The sequence below is a fragment of the Anser brachyrhynchus genome, assembly GCF_964034855.1.
Source record: "Anser brachyrhynchus genome assembly, chromosome: 12".
NCBI lineage: Eukaryota > Metazoa > Chordata > Aves > Anseriformes > Anatidae > Anser > Anser brachyrhynchus.
This window is the reverse complement of record NC_137707.1, coordinates 16,263,517-16,286,648: the sequence shown is the minus strand read 5'-3', so window position 1 is coordinate 16,286,648 and position 23,132 is coordinate 16,263,517. Positions and strand designations below refer to the sequence as shown.

At 36.0% G+C, this 23,132-nt stretch overlaps 1 protein-coding gene across 17 annotated transcripts in view; it reads left to right on the top strand.

Moving 5' to 3' along the window:
- The window catches only part of FTO (FTO alpha-ketoglutarate dependent dioxygenase), a 247,898-nt gene that overhangs the window by 108,075 nt on the left and 116,691 nt on the right, over nt 1–23,132 (top strand). For 15 of the 17 annotated variants that reach the window (XR_013938641.1, XM_080553056.1, XM_080553053.1 and 12 more), the window contains one exon: nt 535–659. Coding sequence is in view for 14 of the 17 variants with exons in the window: in XM_080553056.1 (XP_080409182.1) it covers nt 535–659 (125 nt within the window). In the remaining 3 variants the exon portion in view is untranslated. Of the gene's footprint in view, nt 1–534; nt 762–23,132 lie in introns of those variants that run through there. The other 2 variants (XR_013938642.1, XR_013938643.1) reach the window with 1 other exon arrangement.

The window sequence follows — 23,132 nt, the reverse complement described above, 5'->3', positions numbered from 1 at the left end:
TTTCCAGCAATTTGCAGTGTATACCATAAAGGAAAAAAGGTAGAGTTTTGCTGCTTGTTTACTTGAAATGTTTCATGACAAATAGAGCATGGGGACATGATTAGAAATTCCTTTCAGAAGATAAAATACAAACAGGAATTGTCTTCAGTAGAATAAAAGGGTTGCAGGGGAGTCCCCCAAACAAATGCTGTAGCAAGGGAAACACTTCTGATATAATGTGATATAAGAAAATGTTTAAAAGAGAAAAGAATTATATCTTTAAAAAAAAAAAACCTTAGAATGCACAATGTCTTGTTGTGTTACTTAAGGCAATGAGATTTTAAGGTTTACCTTATGTGCCATGTACATTGATTAAATACTGAATATATGGTGGCCATTTCTAACCATCATTTACTGTATTGATTTGTCAGCAGTGGAAGTATAATAAAAAAAGGTATCGATTTACTGTCCTTATTTGCTTATGGGCTTTTTATTAATTTTACACATTGTTTCCTATTTCTAGATTATAATTTTTATGTGTTTTTTCCCTTTAAGACAAGCCTGGTCCTCCATGAAGTTAGAAAAAAGGAGCAAACTGAAGAACAAAGGAATGAAACCATCAGCTGCTTTTTGCTAGTTCTTACTGAGCGACAAAGGCTACGTAAAGAGTGGACAGCAAGGTGAGAAATTTGAGAAAGATAGTGAGATATTGAAATTAGAAATAAGTCAAATATATATCAAATATACTTCTATTAAACCACTTCTAGGGAGTCAAAAAAAAATGTTTAAAAAAATTCACAAGTTTTACTGTTCAACTGGTATTTTTCTCTGAATGGAAGAATACTTAATGTTTCTGCTTCTGATTTCAGATATAATTTGTGGGGTAGAATGCTCCTTTACTGTGCTTATGTAGTGCAATGTATTGAGAATACCTTGATAGATAGACAGCATAGATATTTGAGGATTGCTGTTGCCTTGAAATGCCCTGAGGTTTTCCTTATACTGTGAACAATATGAGCAATATGCCCAGCAGGCTTGCCATACTAAAAGATGTCCATTTTGCCTGCTTTCTTCACAATGCTCACACTTTTTGTGGTTCCCTACTTGTGTTAACCAGATTGTGTTGGGTGAGATTGGCATACATGTACATATTTCTAGAGTTCACATCAGGTTGACTGTTTCATTATACGTGGGTTCTTAAATTGAACATATTGCTCTATTACGAGCAGGTGATGTTACTAACAATTTTAAGAAGTTGTTCGTGTTTGTATTTGAAAAATTTATATTACTGGATTGTAGTCAGGTTAATGTATTTTGGAAACAGTTGCATCATACTTCTAGTTCTTCCAGAAATATGTGAGTTCAAAAAAAAAAAAAATTGCCATATGCAACTGTCTTTCCAGCATCTGCCTTCTTCTCTTTACCTATGGAGTCCATGTCAACTTTTTTCACATTTCTAAAAGCTGTAGATCTATATTTATTTAATATATATATTTTTTCTTATTTATGGTAAATAATTACATATAATACCTATTAGTCTCTGATTTTTTTTTCTAAATGTATAGCTCCTTTTAAGATCAGGAGATGTCATGCACTTACAATGAAATACAGCTTTTAGTCAAACTTTTCTTTATGAGACTTGGTTTATCAAAATTAACACTTAAATGGCATGATTTTTGACCTGCACTATATGTTCCAAATAAGAGAGTTCTCCTGTTGTTTTTGTTGTTTCTTTTTGTTTGTTTGTTTGTTTAATGTATAACTTATGATATGTCCTGAAGTTTCTTAGATTGACTAGAACGTCAGTTGTAGATATCGGATCTGACACTTGTCTGGGTTTGCTGCTCCCAGTAATTGTATTGATTGCACTTGAAACATTTTAGAAGCTTTAGATAGAAATTAAGCATTGCTACATAGTAGCACCTATTACAACTTAGAAACGGTGTTTTTATAAATTTGCTTTCTTATGCATATGTGATGTTTATTTGTATACTATGAGTTAAGAACTTAGAGTAGAAAAGAGCTCAGTAAGGTGGGTCTATAATATTGTTCAGATTGTAATGTACGTTTTGTTTCTTCCTTTTTAAGAAATTTAAGGGAATTATATTGTTTGTGTGTTTTGGGTTTAGGTTTTTTTTGGTTGTGTTTTTTTGTTTTCCATCATCATACTTCATAAATACTGCAAATAGTTTGGCTACGTTGGAAACAGAGGAAATCACTTAAAGCTTTTCCTTGGGACACATGCATCCTCATTGTGAACCAGAACAGAAAGCTTTCTAGAGATAGAACAAGGCTAAATAGTTGTAATGAGTGGAATATCTTTTTAGTGTTTGTTTAGCTTAATAATAATTTCCTAATATACTAAGTCAACAGGAATCACAGCAATCAAGAGTCATTTAAAAATAATGTGGTTACAGAGTTTCTAGCCTCCGCTTTTACATTTCATGATTTAATCAGAGGCTGGAGCCGACGTTGCAGTTGTAGACATAGCCTTGTCTGACACACAAATGCCAGAGCTCTTGGGTGGGGGTAGGGAAAGGCTTAGAAGCAGACAAAGTGCAGGCCTCCTTAAAACTAAACACCTGAAAGAAAATTTCAAGAGCATTGTGCCTTGAAAGTTCTGAAAGAAAGTGTCCTTTGAGTATTAAATATCCTTAATCCTTTTTCTTTCCATTTGATGTTTCCCATCCCAGTGACCTATCTGAGTCTCATCCATATGATCTGCATAAACAGACTGTTACCATACACCTCACTTCACTTCATCAAAGCTTCAGCTCCATGTCTGGAATGAAGCACTGACTGTGGTAGCCATCAAGCATACAGTGGTGAAAGTTATAAAATGTCCGCCGTGGTACTAGCAGGACTGCCCATGTTTTAGAGATCAGTCTATTGTGTACTTTGGAATTACATGAGAAAAATGTGCTTGGACAGGAAATAATTAGCACTTGTCAAAGGGCAGGCAATAGGTTACAGTATTTTACTTTCAACAGGCTATCAGGGGATCAGCTAGATTAGATAATAGAATTTTTTTCCTCTGGAAGTTAAATACAGATGACTCTAATTACCTTACATTGTGCATTAGAGAGCACATTATGAATAGTACAACTCCAAGAAATTTAGGTCAATGAAGGGAGGGCAGCTGGCGAAAACTTTACTCTGCACTTGGTCTTCATAGAATTATGTAGGCATTATGTTCTTTCACATGTTTTATTTGTCTTTGACACCTTAAGTAAAAAAAAAATAAAATAAATCTGGGAATTGTTAGTATAAACGGATTGAAGCTTTATGAATTTGCCTTTCTCAGAGGAAAAAGAAGTTATCTGTCACGTTTTGGTGTGTGTACATGTCTACTTGGATAATGCATCTCATCACATCCTTTGCTTTGAAGTTGTACCAGTGCTTCTGCATATTAACCAGTGGAAAACACTCTAAGCTGTTAGTTCAGCACCGTGGTCCAGACGGTGTGGTAGCACATAGGTGTTCGAGCCCGCCATCTCGTATCCTATCGACTTCAAGATGTCATTGGTCTCATAGTTACTGTGCAGGTCTTCCAAGGATTCAAGTTGTTCCCTGTTGAGTGGCAGTGATCCAAAATACTTCAGGTAGGACTCAGTGAATGTCCTCTAAGTGTTAACAGAAATGGTCCAGAGTTTCTTAAAGCCTCAGATTTGTTTATACTGCTTGATAGCGCCTGATGGACAGGTTGTTATAGCTGTTAAAGAGCTGCTCTAGCCCTTTGAACTGACCCTTTCTTAACCTTTGCTTAGAAAAGGTCACCCTTCGGCTTATGTAGTGAGGGGAACCTTGTACTCTACTGTAACAAACAGAGGGTAAAGGGAACAGCTGTGAATTTTGGGTTAACCATGCAAACCTGTGTAGACTTTTTGGGGTCACTCTATGATAATGAAAATTGTTACCAAATTATATGGAAGTTTAACAGCAATAGTGGGAAAGAGAGGGTGGAGTCTAATGCATTGGGTTTGATAAATGAAGTGTGAAGTTACCCATCTGGCTCTAGACAGCCCTCTTTTTCTTTGCAAAAGGGAAACATTTAAAAATAACCATGGTACATCTAGAATCAATGACCCATACAGAGAGCTGGAATAGATCAAGATTTAATGGTGACTGTAGAAGAAATTATCATTTGAAAAGTGAGACAAAGGATGAAAAAGTACAGTTCAATATCTGCACCTGATTCATTTTCAAAAAAAGTCTTAATATTTTTAGCCCACTAATGATGCTATTGACATTTTTTGATCTTTTAAACTGGAAACAGGAAAGTTGTTAATATCATAAAGAAACAGCTTGGCAAAAAAAAAATAGTACTTGAATTTCAAGAGAGAATGTTGTACTTTTGCACATTGGTGAATGTCCAACAGAACTGGGCAGCACAGCTCAATAAAAATTCTCTCATTCCTCCTCTTAATAAAACTTGTACCAAGTTATAATAATATTACCTTTAAGGTGTGGATGTCATATTCTGCTTAATTGCTAGTCGTTTTTGTTCTATTTTTTGTTTAAATACATTACTACCAAACTCATCTGTCATCAAGCAATCAACAATAGATTAATTTAAAGGATAAATACATTGAAAATATTAACTCATAGAAAAAGATGGTTAGTGAAGTAATTATTAAAATTAGTCTTTTTCATGCAAAAAATTTATTAGTCTGAAATGGTTCTGTTATGAGGCACCCTAGTGCCCACTATGCTATTTCACTCAGTGAAATTTGCACCATTTCTCTTAAGGGAAATTCAGTCAGCTAAGGAGAAGTGTGAAGTTTTGGATAAAAATCTAATGAGCTGAAAAGTTTGATAGGAAAAATAAAATTATTTATGATAGTTGTATTCTCGTAGTTGTGCTAATTGGATTCAGAAGTCTCAATAGAGTTCTCTCTAAACCATCATATAATGACAAATAGACATAGTGAAAACAGAATAAACATTCAATAAATAATTTAAACCAAAGTAAACAAAATTCTTCTGGTTCATGAGATAAACAGCAGAAAAGTGTTAATTGATTATATCTTGTAAGAATCAATAGCTTAAATCTTTGGCTTATTGAAATAATACAGTGAGAAAAATCTGTTTTATGAAGTCATTGATACAACCCATAGCATTTTATAGATCAGATCACTGTGTATTTTTAGAGTTATATTCTTCCGTCTTTACATAACCCTTCAAAAGAGAACCTCTTACTCATGGCAAATAGTATGAGCTTCTGGTTTCACATCAAACTTAACTACAATTCCTTACAGTTTTTGATACATTTTGTTGTTTTCTGTTTTGAAGAAAAGTTGTTTTTATTCTTGCACATTATCTCTGTCTACATTGGAATTTTAAGTCATGCCTAAGAAGGTAAATGAAGTAGATTTTGCTCTTAGCTCCAGTAGCAGAAAAAGTTGTTGATGTGAAGAAACCTTTTCTTCTATAACGTGAGAAAAGTCAACTGGTTAAGAAGTTAACATGGGCTCTGGGTAAATTGGAGTAGTTTTCCTTCTGTCAGACTCAAGAAGTCAGTAACTGCCAGATTTTAAAAGAAACGTGGTAAGGCCAGTTCAAAGACTGGTTGACAAATACTCAAATTTTTTAAAGTCTTACAGAATATAAATATGTGAAATATGAACACTTCAGAAACAGGAACTATACCAGTGCCAAAGCTTTAACAGTTAAATGACAGAAGTATCAAGTAAAGTCTGACAGAAAGTGGAGAAAATATTTGTGTTATTTATAACTTTTGCAGTTGTTTTGTATAATGTTAGAATGACAGATTTTTTTTTCTTTTGTGGGAATCCATTGTCCATGTTTCTGAAATTAGTAACGATCTCAGTATACACAGCTGTGTGATCTCCAATGGGATTTTTGTAACAGTCATCCTCTCTAGGCAACAAATGTGTCAGCTGGAATGGATATTCAGTAAGTTAGCAACAAGCATAACAATTAGCAACAAACAAGAACAAATTTTGATTCATCATTTAGGAAATCACAGGGGAAAAAACAAACAAACAGAAGATTAGATTTGGATTTGTTTGATTTTCTTGTGTGTGTGTGTTCTTTAAAAGAAGAAAATTAAACTATTCAGCACCCATTTTGTAACCTAAAAAAAATTTCTAGAAAGTAAACGCATGTTGTGAGTTAGATGATGATACTGAATACAGCATGTTAATGGGGAAGATGCTCTGAGGCAGACTGAAAACCAACCTTGCAGCTTTTAAATGAATGTAGAAAACGCTGAGACTTCAATGAAGTTGTCAGGTCTCCTGCTGTAGTTATGCTTAGACATCAGCTGCCTCGATTGACCTTTGACTTCTCTCCAGTTCCTTATTGCCAGACTTCTTTTGCTTCGTGTGACCCTTCCTGTTCTCTGCCTGTCTTTCACCTGTGTTTCTTGTTCTGGGGAGTCTTTGAAGCAGCCAGGCTTGGCATCAATAGGTACAAGTACTTTGCACAATGGAAGTACTGCTTGATTAAATCTTGCTGTTTAACAACCACTCTTATTTTCTTTAAAGCAGTTTTGACCCTTTACCCTTGAAAAAAAAAATCATTTACAAGCTTGGATATTTACAGAAAATGGTTCTTCTTACCTTGTGATGTCACTATAGACGCAGCAAACATGGTATAAAAGATATTCTTTGGTATAAAGACTTAAAATGAATGGTGCACGGCAGTCTAGAAGGAAAGTCACAGAACTTCATCTCTGTGTGGCTTTTGTGTGCATCTTCCATTATGCCACTTTGTGGAGGATTGTTTATTCTGATGATTATGTTACCATTTTAGTTTAGTTTTAATTCTCTATTTCTGAAAACCCCAAAGAGATGCATCATCCCATACCTGAATAACTACAGGGTAGATTTTTCCTCATATCCCTTTTTTGATTTAATGCTTTTCTGCCTGATATGTCAGAAGGATTTTTCAAAAATGACACTTCCAAATCTGACAAATGACACAATTTAGTCTTTATAGTGCAATTAAAGTTTCCAAAACTATGCGATAAATAACTTTCTCACTCTACCAGAGTGCATTTGATTATTTTTATTTTTAATTGTTGGCTAAGTTTTTTTGAAGGTTTGAGTTTATTTTGCCTGGACAGGTTTATCAAGTCAGCAGGGGTGACTTTTCCTTATTTAAGCTTTCATAATTGCAGTACAAGAAAGATAGTGTTGTTTTTCTAGGGGTTTGACAATGATTTGCTCACTACCACTGGGAGTTCTCAGTGCTGGAGATGGAAATTACTGTGTTTCCAGACTGCAGGATACTGGAGAGTGAATAGATCACAGAGGTGACAGAGGTGACAAATTTATAATCTGTGGAGACAAAAGTGTTACCCACATCATCAGACAGTTGAACCACAAAGTAGCATTAGCATCAGCTGTCATCATTCCTGCAAGAGAGAATAGTGTCTGCCAGGGGCAGGGAAAAAGGAGAAAAGCAGGGAGAATCCTGAGCATTGTACAGTACTCCATAACTGCCCACGCTAGCTAAAGACCTGGTGTTACAAACCAGGGATAAAGTGTGATGGTCAGGAGAATGCAGAATTCTCATAGATATATTTTGCTTTATCCACTGAGTTTTTTTCTTCTGCAATATTAATCCATATTTAACCTTTGTCTTCAGCAAAGTGTGTTGCTATCGTGGTATGCAATATACCCAAAAAACTAATTTGCAAACTTTGTATAAATTAAAACTTTGTAAAAAAAACAAAAACAAAAACAAAAAACACTTTTACAATTAGATGTGTCTAAAGATGGAATTATCATATCTGTAAAGCATTAGATGCCTTGTCCAAACAGGACTTTGTTGTTAAGGTTATTAGTGCCATTATTATCGCAGTATAATTTGGTTTTATGATGGATTGATGGATAAAGCTAACTGGATTTGGAAGAACTGTGTTCAATAACTGGTATATGTTACTAGTGCAGAAATAACAGGGGATAACAAAGACTTCACCTAGCCAGGTGGTGTGCTTATGTCATTGCATGAGACATGAGTGAGCAGATGCTTATGTAAGTTCATGACTTAAGTCTTAAATGTTGTCAACCTTGTGTTGTTAAAGTTTTTCCATGTATATAGAATTTGATGGCTCCAGGGATTGGTAATGAAATACAGAGCCTTTTGTTTTCAGGTCAGCAGTTCAAATGTGCTTCAGGTAGATAGTGCCAAAGATTATTCCCATTGGATATCTGTGTTTGATGGCCTATGCAAAATGCATTGGTTCTCGAATCCTGGTAGGCAGGTGTGTATATCACATAAAGCAACTGTTACAGCTGATACTAATTGGTACCCTTGCTGGCGTTCTCAGAGCAGCCAAAAATTAAATGGATGTAGAAACTGCGCAAGATGCTGTCAGTGCTCTAAGCGGTCTAGGTGATGGTTGGGAGGCAGCGATAAGCCAGTATCAAGGCTGACTGAAGGTGAAAAGAGGATGGCAGTTTGTTGCATTGCTCTATACTGCTCTCTATTAATTTTATTTTTTTTTTACACTAAAAGTTATGGTAACATAGATGCCTATACACAGATACGTGGTGAGAAAGTGCCGTGGTAAACTCCTGGACAATGTCAACATGATTGGACAAAGTGCAATCCACTGGGAGGCTGAAGGCTGGGGTGGAGGTGTAACTAATCAGAGAAATGAAGATGAACTGACGAATAGAATTGGATCTGTTACTTATTTTGACTACTAATGAGATTTTTTCTGGCATTTTAAATATTTGTGCTATTTATTTTGTTTGAATTTTCAATTCTAAATGTATAATTACTGTGAAATTACTAAATGACAAATGACGATGATGTTTAAAATAGCTAATAAAGGAAGCTTGCATTTCTTAAGATGCTCTGTAAAATCAGAGACCTTAGGGACCTGTTACATAGCATGCATTTTTTCATATTCTTTTTCATATGTTTTTTAAATGACAGCAGCTGCAAATGGGAAGCATATTTAATAGTAGCAAAAAAAAAAATGCTACTATGGATTACTGAAAAATTTGAGTAGTTAAGCCAACAAGGATACTTGTAGAGGTATGCAACACCCCAGTTTATAATTCAAAATGCTTAATTGTATTTCCATATTGGCATGGACAAGAGATTGGGTTGGGTTGGTGATGGAGCAGGTAGGACTCATGGGTAAGAAGCGTGTTAAAGTAATATCTGTGGACATAAAATACATAATTCGAAATTGAGATAAATAATTAAAACAAAAAGAGGACATGAGTTGTATCAAGAAGTTTAACTGAGAAGCAGACTCTAAGAATGTGGGCTTTGTGGGGAAAACTGAAAAAGGCTATTAAGTGTTGAAGTGAACGCAGTAATAGAAAGGAAAAGGAAATAGTTCTGGGTATTTTCAGATCTGCTAAGAGCTTGTTCCACTCTTTTTACAAAGGCAAGCTTGAATGGTGCCATCAGATAGGCCTGTGAATGTGTTGGAGTTAGCTTCAGCTCCAAATTATGCTGGGGGGATGGTATTTTAATACAAGTTTATTAGGCCATGATTTAAACTTTTTTGCCAGTTGCTTTTTTTGCAAGTCAACATTTTCTCTTTTTTATTTTCTCTTCAAAACTATCAGTCAAGTAAATTCAGACAAAATTCCTTGGCTTACAAAGTGATTTTTGATGGTTACGGAAATAATATCAATCTGAATTTAGTCTACACAAACCCATAGTGTGAGTTATTTTGATCAGCCAGATATTATCACTGCAATGGGTATGATCCTTGTTCGGATCAGAACATGACTGTTTGGGTATCTAGAGTGAATTTTTGTGATTACAAATTTACAATTTATGATTGGAATTTTCAAATACTAGATTTTCAGATTTGCTGTTTCTGCAAATCTTCCTGCCAGTGCATTAATTTGTTGAGCAAATAAAATGGTTTTAGTCAAATTCTGTAAAATATTAAATGTTTTCCCATAAAGTTGGTGTGAATAATCATTATTTTGCATAATCTGCTCAGTTTGCTTTCCCAGTAATATTATGAAGCTTTATCTAGGCTGAATAAATGAAGTTTTTTTCTTTTTTTTTGAGCTCTGAATTGTATTTAAACGCAATTTTAGCAAGTGCCCTTATCTAGTAATGGTGGAGGTGCTATGGGGGTGTGGAGGTGCTGTTTAGTAAGGTCAACATTTGGTCTTTTTGACTGGGAAAGAATTTTATCAGAATTACTGTTGACAACCTAGTAAAGGTGGATTTGAAAAAGTGCTCAGGAGATGAGAAGTAATCGATGTGTCCACTTCAGATGACTTACTGGCTGTACAGCATGTTCAGCATGTTTATTGTAAGGCATACTTTACCACATTTATGGTCTAATTATTTTATATTTTATATTAGACCATCCTGAAAGTATTGAGATGCGTCTCCTTCTGTTCATCTTTGGAGATGTGCATAAACCTGAAATCCAGATCTGTGTCTGGGGGCAGGCAGGAGGCTGGAGGAGGAGAGGGAGGGGATTTGAGGTGTGAGGGTGTAACGCTGGACAAGGCTTTTAGCTGTTCTGCTTGCCTGTAGGTGACACTGTTGCACCATTTATCTGTATATTTTCACGTATCTTGTCCAGGGACAAAAAAAAAAAAAGTTTCATTAGAATAATTTGAGAGAGAATCAGATAAATAGAGTACACTAATGATTCCATAAGGCTTTGTCAGACAGTGGAGTCTTAGATACAGCTAGATGAATGGCATCTTCTTCTTCACGACGATGGCAGCGGCTCATAATATTATTTCCGATTAACTAGCTCCCTAGTATTGCTCCTCCAGTACAGTATCCCCTTGACAGGCAAGTTGATAAAAGGATTGCTCTGCATGTTTCTAAAGACTAATGTAATAAACCAAGATGATAATACGCTGTTGAAAAAAATCTTAATTTGCTGCTAAGTTATGGCAATATAAAGTTAAAATGTTTTTCTCTGCTCAAGTAATTTAAATTAATAATGTGTGCCATTAAGTGAATTCTCACAGAGGATTTTTTCCTCTTTGCTATTAAGTATGCTGGCTACAGAGAAAATGAAATATTCTATGAGACTTGAGCAATCATCTATCTCTAAGCTACAGTGTGCCTGCTGCCAGATGTTCAGGTGCCGGTGCTGCTGCTTTGACATGTATATCTCTTCCAGGCAAAAAACAATATATACATCAGTCCAGGTGCAAGGTGGCCTTGCCAGCAAACCTGCCTCCTTCTAGCTGTGACACTCATCCGTTCCCCGTCAGAATGTGTACGTTAGGAGGGGATTGTAATTAACCCCTGGAAAGTCTGGGTTTCACGAAAGTGAAGTGCGTGGTAATGATATTGTTAGGTTCCTTAATTTCCAGTTTCACCATCAATTATGCCATGTGTTTCATCCAGTTGGTGCTACCCTCCCAGTGTTAATTACAACCTACAAGACTGTTACAGTTAATTTTATGGCAAGCATATTGTCTCTTCAAGGCTCCACAGCAGCTCATAAATTATCTTGAAGGTAAAATGTAACTTGGGGAACTAGTTATGAAAATTCCATCCATCTCGCTTAGGAGGTGCAGCTGCTACTGTCAGCTGCCTCGCTGCCGCATTGTGAAGGAATTATGGTGGGTCAGGTTTAAGAGGCTAGGCCCGGGCTGTCACCGAGGAGAAAGGCTGTCCTGGCCCTGTCAGACAAGTACCTTCTGCCAATCCCTTGTGGCTTCACTTTGCAGGCAGTAAAAGGCAGGCGGTGCAGGTGGCTGGTCCCCAAGCTGTCTCTATTCATTACTTTACAGAAACTTGCTTTAGGTAGGCAGGTACGGAGACCTTTCCACTGTTGTCATAATGTTAGGCATCATCTGCAAAGTGCAAGGTAGATAACTCTATAAATAACTCGCCGATCTGTCGGGCTGCGGTAGTGCAGAAAGATGATTAGCACCGTAGACACACATGAAGTAGCTCGCTGGTTTGCAAAATGACTGTTGGTTTAATTGTAGCAATAGCTGGTTTGGAAGAGCACATCTGTTCGCTTTTATTTCACATGCACAATATGAGGAGGCGCAATTTCTCTGCGAAGTAATTTGTGTTAGAGTTTCACATTACATAAATTAGCATGGTTTTATTTTGGAATTATTTATGACATCTGTGTGTGTGTCCTGGTTTTTGTTGAAGGAATTGCAAACACTGATGATTTTCTTTTTATATATATATATATAAATATATATATATTTTTATATATATATATATAACAACAAAATGCAACCCAGTACTCAGAACAAGGAGTGTTCAGTGCTACTTACATTTTTATAGTGAACTTGTATTATTACTGTAATGCCTTACTTTTCTCCTTATATCATAATACAAGACTACCATAAAATATAATGCCTTATTCTGCTGTCTCTTCCTTTAATAGTTTGTATTTCAATAGTTTCAAATGCTGTCAAGCTTTGGGTGTTTTTTTAAAGAATGAAACCTCAGTACAAATCAAATTTCCTGCGAGGTTTTTTTCCTTCCACTATTTTACCTTTCAAAAGGACTTCTGTGTTTACAGTGCTGTTTCCTAACCTCATTTACAGCTGGGAGGGCATATGAGAAGGAACACTGAAAGCTGACACTGAACACATTTCCATAGGCAACCACTGTGCAGATGTGAATGTACAGACCGCTGTGAATGGGTAAATGTTGTGAATTCAATTGAGGAGAAAATGAGCCAACACAATAATGAAAACCAGAAAGGATAATGCATCTAAATATATATTGTTTATTTCTTTTGACAGTCTTCATTCAGTTTTAACTATTTCATTTTAATTATTGTTCATTCTGCAGTGATGAAATTTTTTTGAAAATAAAGCTGACTCTGTAAGTCAGGCCTTTTATATGCTTGCAAAGTCGGGGAAAAGGCTAAATAGAGAGTTCATATTAGTACACTTCTAATACATGTTCATTGTTGCTTTTCCCATGGAATTTTAAGTAAACATGCCTTATAATGTCTTTTAGAGGCCCATTCTTCTTCCTGTGGCAACTGTTTCAGTGTCTTCAGAGAAGTAACTCAGGAATTTCAACTGACCAGAATACTACATTTCTATTTGTTTAGTGTATTCAGAGGAAAGCTGTGCATTAGGCACAGCCTTGGGCAAAGTGAGGTGTAAAAACCAGATCGCCTCAAGAGCAGGCCCAGAGGCATTGCTCTTTGGAAGCCAAGTTCCTTCTAGGGTTCATTCTCTCCTTGTCTCCTATTGAAGAGGTAAGGGGGCGGAAAGGCTAGCATATTCCATTCCTGTGTTGCTAGCATATTCCATTAAATGTAGTGTTGCTTCACCTGGTCATCTACGTCATTATCTCCTACATTGCAGGATGTCAAATTACCAAGGTTATCCGTCAGTATGCCAAAGCACCCCCTCCGTTGTGGACCATTCTGCATCAGAACTGGGAGGAATCTGCAATGTCTGCTCTTGCTATAGTTGCTGTAATACAGTGTTCACTAAATTTTTGATAAATTTGCCTTGGTAGAAGAGGTTGGGAAAAGGGAAGTTGTCCAAGAATGTAATGACCCATACTGGTTTCTGAAGGGATAATAAGACTGCTGAATATTTGAAACTGTAGTGAATGTTTATGTCAGACAGTATTATGTGAAAATATCCTGGTTATCATCATAATCTCTTCTTGGGTTGATTTTCCAACATCACTAAATTCAAGAGAGTTGCTCTTGATTTAAGTCAATGTAACTGAAGAGAATCAGGACATAGGTCCTAATAAATAGTCTTTCTGAAATGTAATTTGGCACATGTAATCGTCATTACCAAACTAATTCTCTTTTAAATGTAAGATTTAATTTTTGTGCAATTGAATAAGAAAACATTTCTCAGAAGAGTGCCTTTGTTTCTTGGCTCTTGGCCAATGTCTGTAGGAAAGAAAACTTCATTTGGAAAGCAATTGAACTATGTAGTATTGTGAGCTTACTTGTTTTTTAGGAAGATAGATTACAGTAGGAGAGAGGATAAGAGTTGGATCCAGACCACTCAGTCGTTATGACAAACATTTAAAAAATGTTTTTCTTGCTTAACATGACTCAGTATAGTCTTACGTATCTTCGAGCAAAGAAGAAAATGGACTTTCAGAATAGCCTCAGTATTTGATAGTCATTAGACTCCAAAACACAGTTGGAAAATTTTTTATGGCTGCAGATTCTTATTTATGACACACACACTTAATTTAGTCATTTTTAATGCAAAAAGTAATTTTAAAACTCAAACTCAAATAAAATATGTTTACCAATTTAAGTGTGCTATCAGCCAAATGAATTTATAAGAAGAAAATTCATTTTGTAGCTCAAATATATGTAAACATCAATAGGATTTGAGTCAGTGATAGCTAGCAGAGATCAGTTCTGAAGCTTGGTGCTTCAAAATTTATAAAGAAATCAAAATTTTAAATAGGGTCATCATAGAAAAAAAAAAAAAAAGCTTTTCTGCTTGATAATTAAAAGTTCCATTAATGTAGGAAGACCTCTGTGCATGTTGAATCCTGTGAAATCAATGGAGCTCTGCATGAAGTTGATCCACTTGCTCATTCAGTTTGCCTATGGAAACAACTTTCTTGATCAAAATCAAGATACTGATTATCTCTCCTGTTGTACTCCATTATAGTACATTTTGATGTGAGATAAATGACTTCTTTTATTTCACAATAATCCCATACATTGCGTTTTTCTTACTGAGATGGAAAAGATCAGTGTCCTTCACCCCTGTCTTAGGCCCTCTGATCTATGTGCTGTTCATGTGTCAGGGAGCCATTTTATAATTTGCCTTGGGTGAGAAGTTTAAAACTTTGAGTAGGATTGCTCAGGCTACCACAATACTGTGCAATTTTAATTGCATAATTAAAATCACAAGATCAAGAAGCATAATCTTTGTGTATTTGCCTCCTGGCTCCACACAAGTATTAAAATAATTTCAAGAATGTATGTAGTTTTCTTTGAAGGAATATGGATTGCAACAAAGTAAATAGAATTACTTGTGTTTAAATATGAATATGTTCAAAGCAAACTGCTTTAGGTATATGCCTGACTTCTAGTCAATATCTATCTTTATGAAATGCAGATTTTTGTTTCTAATTAAAACTTACAAGCGTATGCGTTAGCACGCTAACAGAGTTCCTGATCTTGAAGAGTGCAGGTGGACCTTTTCTGCGCACTCTAATTGCTAACAGATATGGAAAATACAAATCCGAAAATCCTTCTTCCTTCTACTTTTGCTAATTTTTATTTTTATCTTACAGAAGAAACTGTAAGAAAGCAATATACTACCAAATATCAAAAGAAAAAAAGGTTTCTTTTTTGTTTGAATGTACGATTTTTACGATGTAGTAATTGTTATGGAGGTACAATTAGTTATGAATATGGAAAAAGAATTTTGCCTGCTCACTTTTTTGCTCAAAGCCTGACCTTTATTTAAGTGTATTATTTTTGTCACACACACACACACAACCCTACAAGATTTATTGGCATTTGTATGAAAAAAAATGAAAGGATTTTCATGTTTTGTAAGAAACTTAATACACTCTCGCAGATGGCCCAGCTCAGGTGTGATTTTAATTATGAGATAAAACAAAGCCCAACACAGTAGGAAGTAGTCTTAATAAACGGCCTGAAGCTTTTGTCTTCATGTGTCAAAAAGCCTTTTTATTGCGTGATGAATTTTTTTTTACTAGCTGTTTCTAAAAATGCTTGAAAAAAATGCAAGGGCTTCCAAAGTTCATTTGAATTATTTTGGACAAGTAAAAAGTAAGAATGTTTTGTGAATTTGTTTCTTCCCAGTAAGTTTAGGCTTTGGCAGGGGAATGATAAGAAAAAAAATGCATTAATAATAACAAAACATGGACACAAATGCTCTTTTATTTGTTTACAAATAAACTGTTTTCTAATTACATGTTGTCATTGCTTGTCAGTGTATCACATTGCTTAGTAATAACAAAAACTGAGCATTTGAGCACTGCTTAAACTGTACCATTAGAAAGTAATAATTTAAACCCTGCTATGCTATGGTATTCAGCCTTCATTATTAAAACAAAAATAGTACGATCCTGTTGTTAAATGTTACTAATATATCACAGTAATGTTGTATTGTCTTTCCCTTAGTGGGGAATTATGAGGACCTCATGTTAGGACCTCGGTGTCCTGACATAGTTAATTATCCATAGATAATGGTTTTCAGCAGTAGCTGGTCTGCACATTGCAACCTCACCATTGAAGGCTTAATAAATATTTGCAGACTCAGGTGCAGAGCACCTATGTACTACAAAAACAAACAGCTGTGGTTTCTTTCCTGTGCTATAATTCACGTACAAGGTCTCGTTTGTTGTAGCTAACCTAGTGGTGCAAACGTCAAGCTTTGTCCTATGCTATATGGTGGTAATATGTTTACTGCAGATATGCTAACTACTCTTTCATGAGTCCTTTCATCGTCTTTTTTACTGCAAAAATGTCTTGGAACGCTGCAGCTCTTGGGGCTCATTGCTTGAATGCTGCGTATTGATGGAATGATGACAAACTGGGTTTTAGAGCTCGTGGCTTCTGGAACATGACTGGCAGTTTTGCAGGTTTAGGATTGTCAGCTGCAGAAATATGATGCGGAAAAAAAAACAGCAATTAATGATTTTCATTCATAATTTTGTAAGCTAGGCATGCTATGTGTTACAGTGCTGTGTTTTCAGTATAGAAACTTCTTTTGTTTTGGAAAAACTTTGTATGCTAATGGTATTGAGAAATGTTGGGATGAGTGCCCTCTTAGCTGCTCTGGCGATTGTCATCATGTTTAAATTTTTGAATACATTTTGTTTTCAATATGGAGCTGAAATGCACCTGAATTTAGTTGTTTATCTATGTTGATTTTGAATGTTAAAATGCCTAAACTTGAAAAAAATCTATCATAATTGGAAAATAAAAATATTACATCATTATTGCCTCACATTATGTAATAATAGCGTGCATTATTTAGAAAGTAGACTCCTTATTTATTACATTTTTAAATAAGTGTAATTGCCAACTACTGCATCATTTGAAATCTCTATAGAAAATACTTTATCACAATAATAACAGTAGTTTTCTGTTACTCAGAAAATTATTTATCTTTCAGTCCAAGAAAAAATATTTCATTTTTTTCTTCAAATGTTTTCCCATAGATTTCAATGCTTTCAACAAAGGCCTAAAGAGGAAATATATTTTTTCCTGAAATTGTCCATTCTCTGCTTCCCCACTGCCCTGCCACCCTTGCATCCTTAGTCTTAATCTTTTTTCAATTTTTGGATTTTAAGGATTACATTGTATTAGTGCATCTCTCTCCTAGTCACGTTCATCATGTATTACGGGAAGGTATAGGAGTGATAATCTAGGATAAATGAATAACATTCTGGTTTTAGCTGTTGATCGTGTGCCAAGTATGGGAGCATTAGAAGAACAGGGAAGGGTCCCTACCCTGTAGAATTTCTAGTCCACTTTAGGCAAGAAAATGATTCATGTCTGTTTTGTTCCATGTGCATCATCCCCAGCTTCTCAGCTTGCATATCGTCAAATGTTCAGTCAACATTTCTTTTCTGTGACTCAGGAAATGCTGCTTTGTCTCCTGAACAAGACTCACAGTCAGAGCTGTGCTGACAGGTGGGTGCCTTGACCTGTGTGCATTGCGACCCCGTGTGCACCCTCAGCACGGCCTGGCCTGCTCTCCGGGATGCTGAGAACCAACCTCTGGTTGTCAAATGCCCAAGCTGCATTATGCCCGCTGGCTGGCAAGCTGCGTGTTGGCTGTAGGCAGCTTCTGTATCACTGGTAATATTACTGTGAGCGTTATGTTACAACTGAAGTTATGATTATGGTGTTTCTTATCAAGATAGCTTTGGTACAAACCTCGAGGAAAGTTTTTGTTTGGATGTGCATCCTGTGCATGATAGGTTGTGTTTTTCTACCTGCTAATCCCACTGCACTGATTGGCTCATGAATTGAAACAGAAGCTGGTCGTGTTGGGGAGTGGTGCTGGTGGCTGGCGTGTCTTCCTGGCCAGGCAGCCAGGCCACATAGCTGTCATTAAAACCAGGTAAAAAAGGCGAGCAGACAAAGGGTGCTGTTTTTAAGTGGCAATACGCTGGCAGTCCTTGGTGTTGTGCTTCTCCATCAAACAGAAGATACAATGGCAGTGCTTGCTTCCCCTTAATTTTTAATGTTACAAACCTGCAAGTCACTTGAGTAACACACACATGACTTCTAGCATTAAAATTCAGCATTAGCTTAACTTAACTGCAATTGTATTCATTTTAAATTGAGTGCACTTTAAAATTCTGCTGGTAACCATGCTGTTGGTAACCTACACCCCTTTGACTCATTAACAAAATGTAACCGATCTTGATCTTTTTTTTTTTTTAATTTATCTGCAGTATAATCAAGGCAAGAAGCTTTTGGCTCATGAAAGTAAATGTTTTTGATCCTTTGTTGTCAGATCCCACAATTTCTTTACAGCAGGCTTAGATGAATCAGAAAACTGATATACTGAGCCACTGGAATTGCAGTCTTGTAATTTAGAAATATCCATTTTATCCCTTATAATTTCTTCACTAAGATTCTTCAGTCTGAATCTGATATAGGTGGGAGCCAAGACAAACAGTAAGCATTTATAGTCATTCAGACCAGTTTGGATTCCACTAGAATGTAAAGCCAAAGAGTTCTTGGCTTTGTTTCATGCATCCTTACAAGGATAAAAAAGTGCATTTAAATTGTAATATTCACTGCAGCTACATGCTTCTGTAACATCTGCAAGCTTTTACTTCCAACAACGTTATAAAGATGTGAAAATACTTATGCAGTAAACTCTTAATTTGCCAGCTGAAGAGCTTGGTGGAAGGTCCTTTAACTCTCTAGAAGCAGTGTACTACAATACGCTTTCTCCAATCCAGGCCACAGGAGCTAGAATGCAGTGATGCCAGCGATGCCATACACATGCTTGGGTAAAGGAAAGTGCAGGTGCTTATCTGCTCTGTGCGGGGCATTGCCCTGGTGGTGCTGCCCTGTATTAGGAGCTTTCATCCTTTAAGTAATTCTAAATGCACAGCTAACTTGCTATGGTTTTAAAGAGTAAGTGCTGCAGCAGTAATTTTTGCAGGACAAAACCTTAAAATTACTTTAGTGATTTATGTGTGTATTTGTTGCAGAGATATTTGCCAGATAGCAGGAATAGCTAATAGGGAGTATTTCTGTTGCTTAGAACAAAAACATTGAAAATACCTTTTATGACAGGAGTCCTATTCCTAGAATTATAAAATTTATTGAAATAAGCTCTTTCCCTCATTTTGGTATGTTATTTCCAGACTAGCCTCCTCAATGTGCACATGCATGCACATACATGATTTCCTCGTGTGCTTACTGAATTGATACCTGATGAGTCCTGCTAGCAGACTTTGACAGAACATCATTCAGAATTTGTCTTATCTAGTCCTGCCCTTTTACATTAAATAACTTGAGGCTCAGATTTTAATTGCTCCATACTTCCAAATAGGTCTTTTTGCTATAGCTTAGACAATTTATTCTGTTATATATCACTTTGAAATTCCAGGATGTAATTCCTAGGCAATATGTGCAACAATGAAAGAGAGAGAACCCTCATGCTTGCAAAATACATGTTGAGAAAGCAGTATGGCAAAAACTGTGTAGTACAGAGTTCTTTACAGCTGAGAGCTGGAGCTTTGAAGATCATTGTTACCTGTTGGTCAATACCTTTAAAATAGAAGCGTGCTATGAATAGAAGAATGCCATGATGAACCGTGGGTATAGAATGTCTCCCTCACCTGTATGTGTACATGAGAGTGGGACTCTGGGTATGTGATTAGTTTTGAAGCAAAACAGATGACATAGCAATCAGTAACATCTAGTTTAAATGCATGTCACAAAAATACATGTTTCATATTTTTATCTGTCAGACTGTAGTACGTATTTCTTTGTGCAGTAGATGAGTATCTAGTTTTCTCTTCTGCTTCATAATGTTTGCTATGAACTTGAACTCCCAATAGCTGACTGGAGTTCAAAGACCAGAGTACTACTGACTTCCAGTACTTTACAAATCCATTGAAGTCCTTTGTCATCCATAGAAATGGCAAAGTGAAAGGGAGTCTGTGCCTCAATAGAAAGATACTTTGTGTGGAGGAAATCACAGACCAGATATGCCTTGAAATAGCTTAAAAACACATAAGTTTTGGAGAAGACCAATAATACCAGTTATTAAAGCAGACAGCATAGAATGTGCATTTCTAGAGTCAGGTTGAAGATAACATTTGGATTTGTTGTCCAGCAAAACCTGAGGTTTTCACAATGTCCCGTGCCTAAAGACTTAACTTTTTAAAATGTTCATTGGCATGCTCGCTGTGCTCCCACATTTAAAGATAGCATCGCCCGTACAGATATTCTGAGGTAGAATTTAGTTCTTTGTTCCCAGTTTAAGGTTACCTCTGAGAAAAACAACTAATCAATAAACAGTTTAATGGACTATAGCGAATAACTCTATTCTGGGTAGCCAAAATAGGGAACTTTCACAAAATTATCTCAAAAAAAAAGGAAAACAAAAGAAATAGTTTTGAAAGAATATAGCTATTTTCTTGTTGGCTTACAGCATTCTAATTCTATATAGAATTAATGAAATTGATTATGAACTAAAGAATTAATCAAGCACCTTTTAATTACTGTACATGTTTCACTCTGGGGCTAGATAACCTTAAGATGACCTTTCCACATCTGGGGTCAAGCACTAGTAAAAGTTGTCTTATTCTTAGGCTTCATCTGGGCTGGCATTTCTGACAGACGTGTAAACAGATGCAAGCATCGTTGCTAATGACAGGTGATTATAAGTGGCATGGGTCCCAAGGTAATTAAACCATGCCTTGACAGGAACATTTGGTGATAATGGTATTGCAGCATTAGAAAAATTGTTGCAACACATTTTTCCCTGCTAGGCTATAGACCTGAATATCATTCATTTGGATTCTTTGGCCATAGCATTCCAAGTCCAGAGTTTTACTCACTGCTTGAAGTATACAGCATAGGGAAATGGGCAAAAGCAGCTGGTTGAATAGAGCAGGTACGTATGAGTAGGGTTCTGGTGCTTTGAATTGAAGCATATGGTTCTAAGAAGCCTTTTAGCATATAAATATAGTATAAAAATCCAGCACGGAAGGATTGGAGGTGTATTATCTTCGTGACAAGATAACAGTTACTGTGCCAGATTTATTAATGGCTGAATTATTGTGCTATTCTTTGTCATATATTTCTTATTGGACATCTTAACTGCTTTTACGGCTGCAAATCTTAGTTTCTAAATCTAGTTAAGCTTTTGTGTGTGAATGTACTTCACAATGAAATACAGATTATTCACAGAGTAGAAATAAGGGTTGCTTTAGAAATAATTTATTTTAGTTGATATTAGAACTTTTATAGACTTAAGGCAGTGTATTCTCAGATCATCATGGAGCAATTTCGTAGTTGAAGATTACTTAGTATTCCTCGCTCAGGTTTCTTTTGCTGAGAGTGAATAATGCTAAAGATAAAGTTCCTTATTTATCCCACAGCTCTTGCAGATCCTTATTTAAAATGAATTGTATAAGAGCTGTGGAAAAAAATGGTTTGATTCCATAAATCAATCTAAACTGATTTCATAAAATGCGATATGTCTAGTTTAAGGATATTTTTCCATCATTCTGTGTGGAATTCATTATGACCATTGGATGGAAGTAAACTGTCCACACCACTGGCGTTCCTTTGATATTTGTCTCAGCTTTGAAGCTCTGGTGTTTAATATCATTAATCTCAGCTAAAATTCTGGACCTCCATCAATTTTGGGAGCACAACTTAATCCTGCTTATTTATCATTCAGGGTACTCAGGATGGAAATAAATCATTTCACTTCTCTGGTTGGTCTGGACATCACTAAAGCAGTACAAGAAGCTGCTTCAAATAGTAGCTTATAGCTTTTATCATAATGCTTGGATTGGATACCTAGCAAAGGGTGCTGGGAATCCAGTAACTCCTTTAGTTTAAAGCTGGCACTTAAAAATGAAATTTCAATGTAGTGAAATTAAATCAATTTTCACATCAATTACGTGAAGAGATTTAATTAAATGATGTGCTAGATACGTTGCTTCCACGTTATTTAGAAAAGGAGGTAAAACGGAGTTAAACACATCATGATCACAGTGAAATCTTCAATGCCTTCTGTTGCTTTTTCCACCATCTTCTGGTCCAAGTCTCCCAGGCTTCCACCCACTGTTTCTTCTGATGAACGTGCTAACAAAGTTAAGGTGCTATTAATGCATCTGCAGAATTTTCAGCCTCTGGATTGAGATTCTGGCAAAAAATTGTGTGGTCCAAGCAAGCCAGCTTTGAGTGTACCTGATGAAGTTGACTACGGTGCTGATAACTTTGGCACCCTTGCGCATAAAATTTTGACCTGCAGGATCATTTCAGAAGTTTTAAAAAGCTGGGGTGTTTTCCCTTGTTGTCAGCATAGGGCATGCAAATTACACTTTGTGTTTTCAGCTAATAAGTAAAAACTTTTTGTAGGAAAAAACAAAGGATTTGGATTACTATAGTTAAGGCAAGTGTAATAGAAATAAAATCAGTATCATATTCAGGTCCATCACTAAGTGTATGTGTTTATACATAAGATACTCTATATAATTTTTTGCAAGGGTTTTAATGTTATGTGCAGGTAACCTTGTAGCTGCCAGTTTGTTTTATTTCTGATGTTGCCTGCTAGTCCCTGAAGCAGATAAACTGGATTTTTTTTTGATCTTCCATTTGCTAGACTTTCGTTATATTGCGGTTACAGTCACAATGTCAGCACATAAAATGTTAAACATCACTGGTCTGAAAGAAGCTTCCATTGTCTTCTACTTTTGGTGCCTGGGGATTCCTTCTAGTCTTGCAGTGGTGGTTCTGTCAGTGTAATATGTCATGAAGCATTTCTCAGTAATGACAGACATTGAATATGAGTGACAGGAACTCTGACCGAGTGAAATGGGTTCAATTACCAGAGATGTAGGGTTACCTGAGATAAAACCAAATGGTCCAATTGTGCTTGGGTTTGACCCTTTGACTCCCAGCTACCCGGCAGCAAAGACAAATGGCTGATTAACCATCCCCTAACCCTCCTTTTCTGTGATAAACTTGTTTGGATTTCCTTGTCTGAATAAAAATCTAA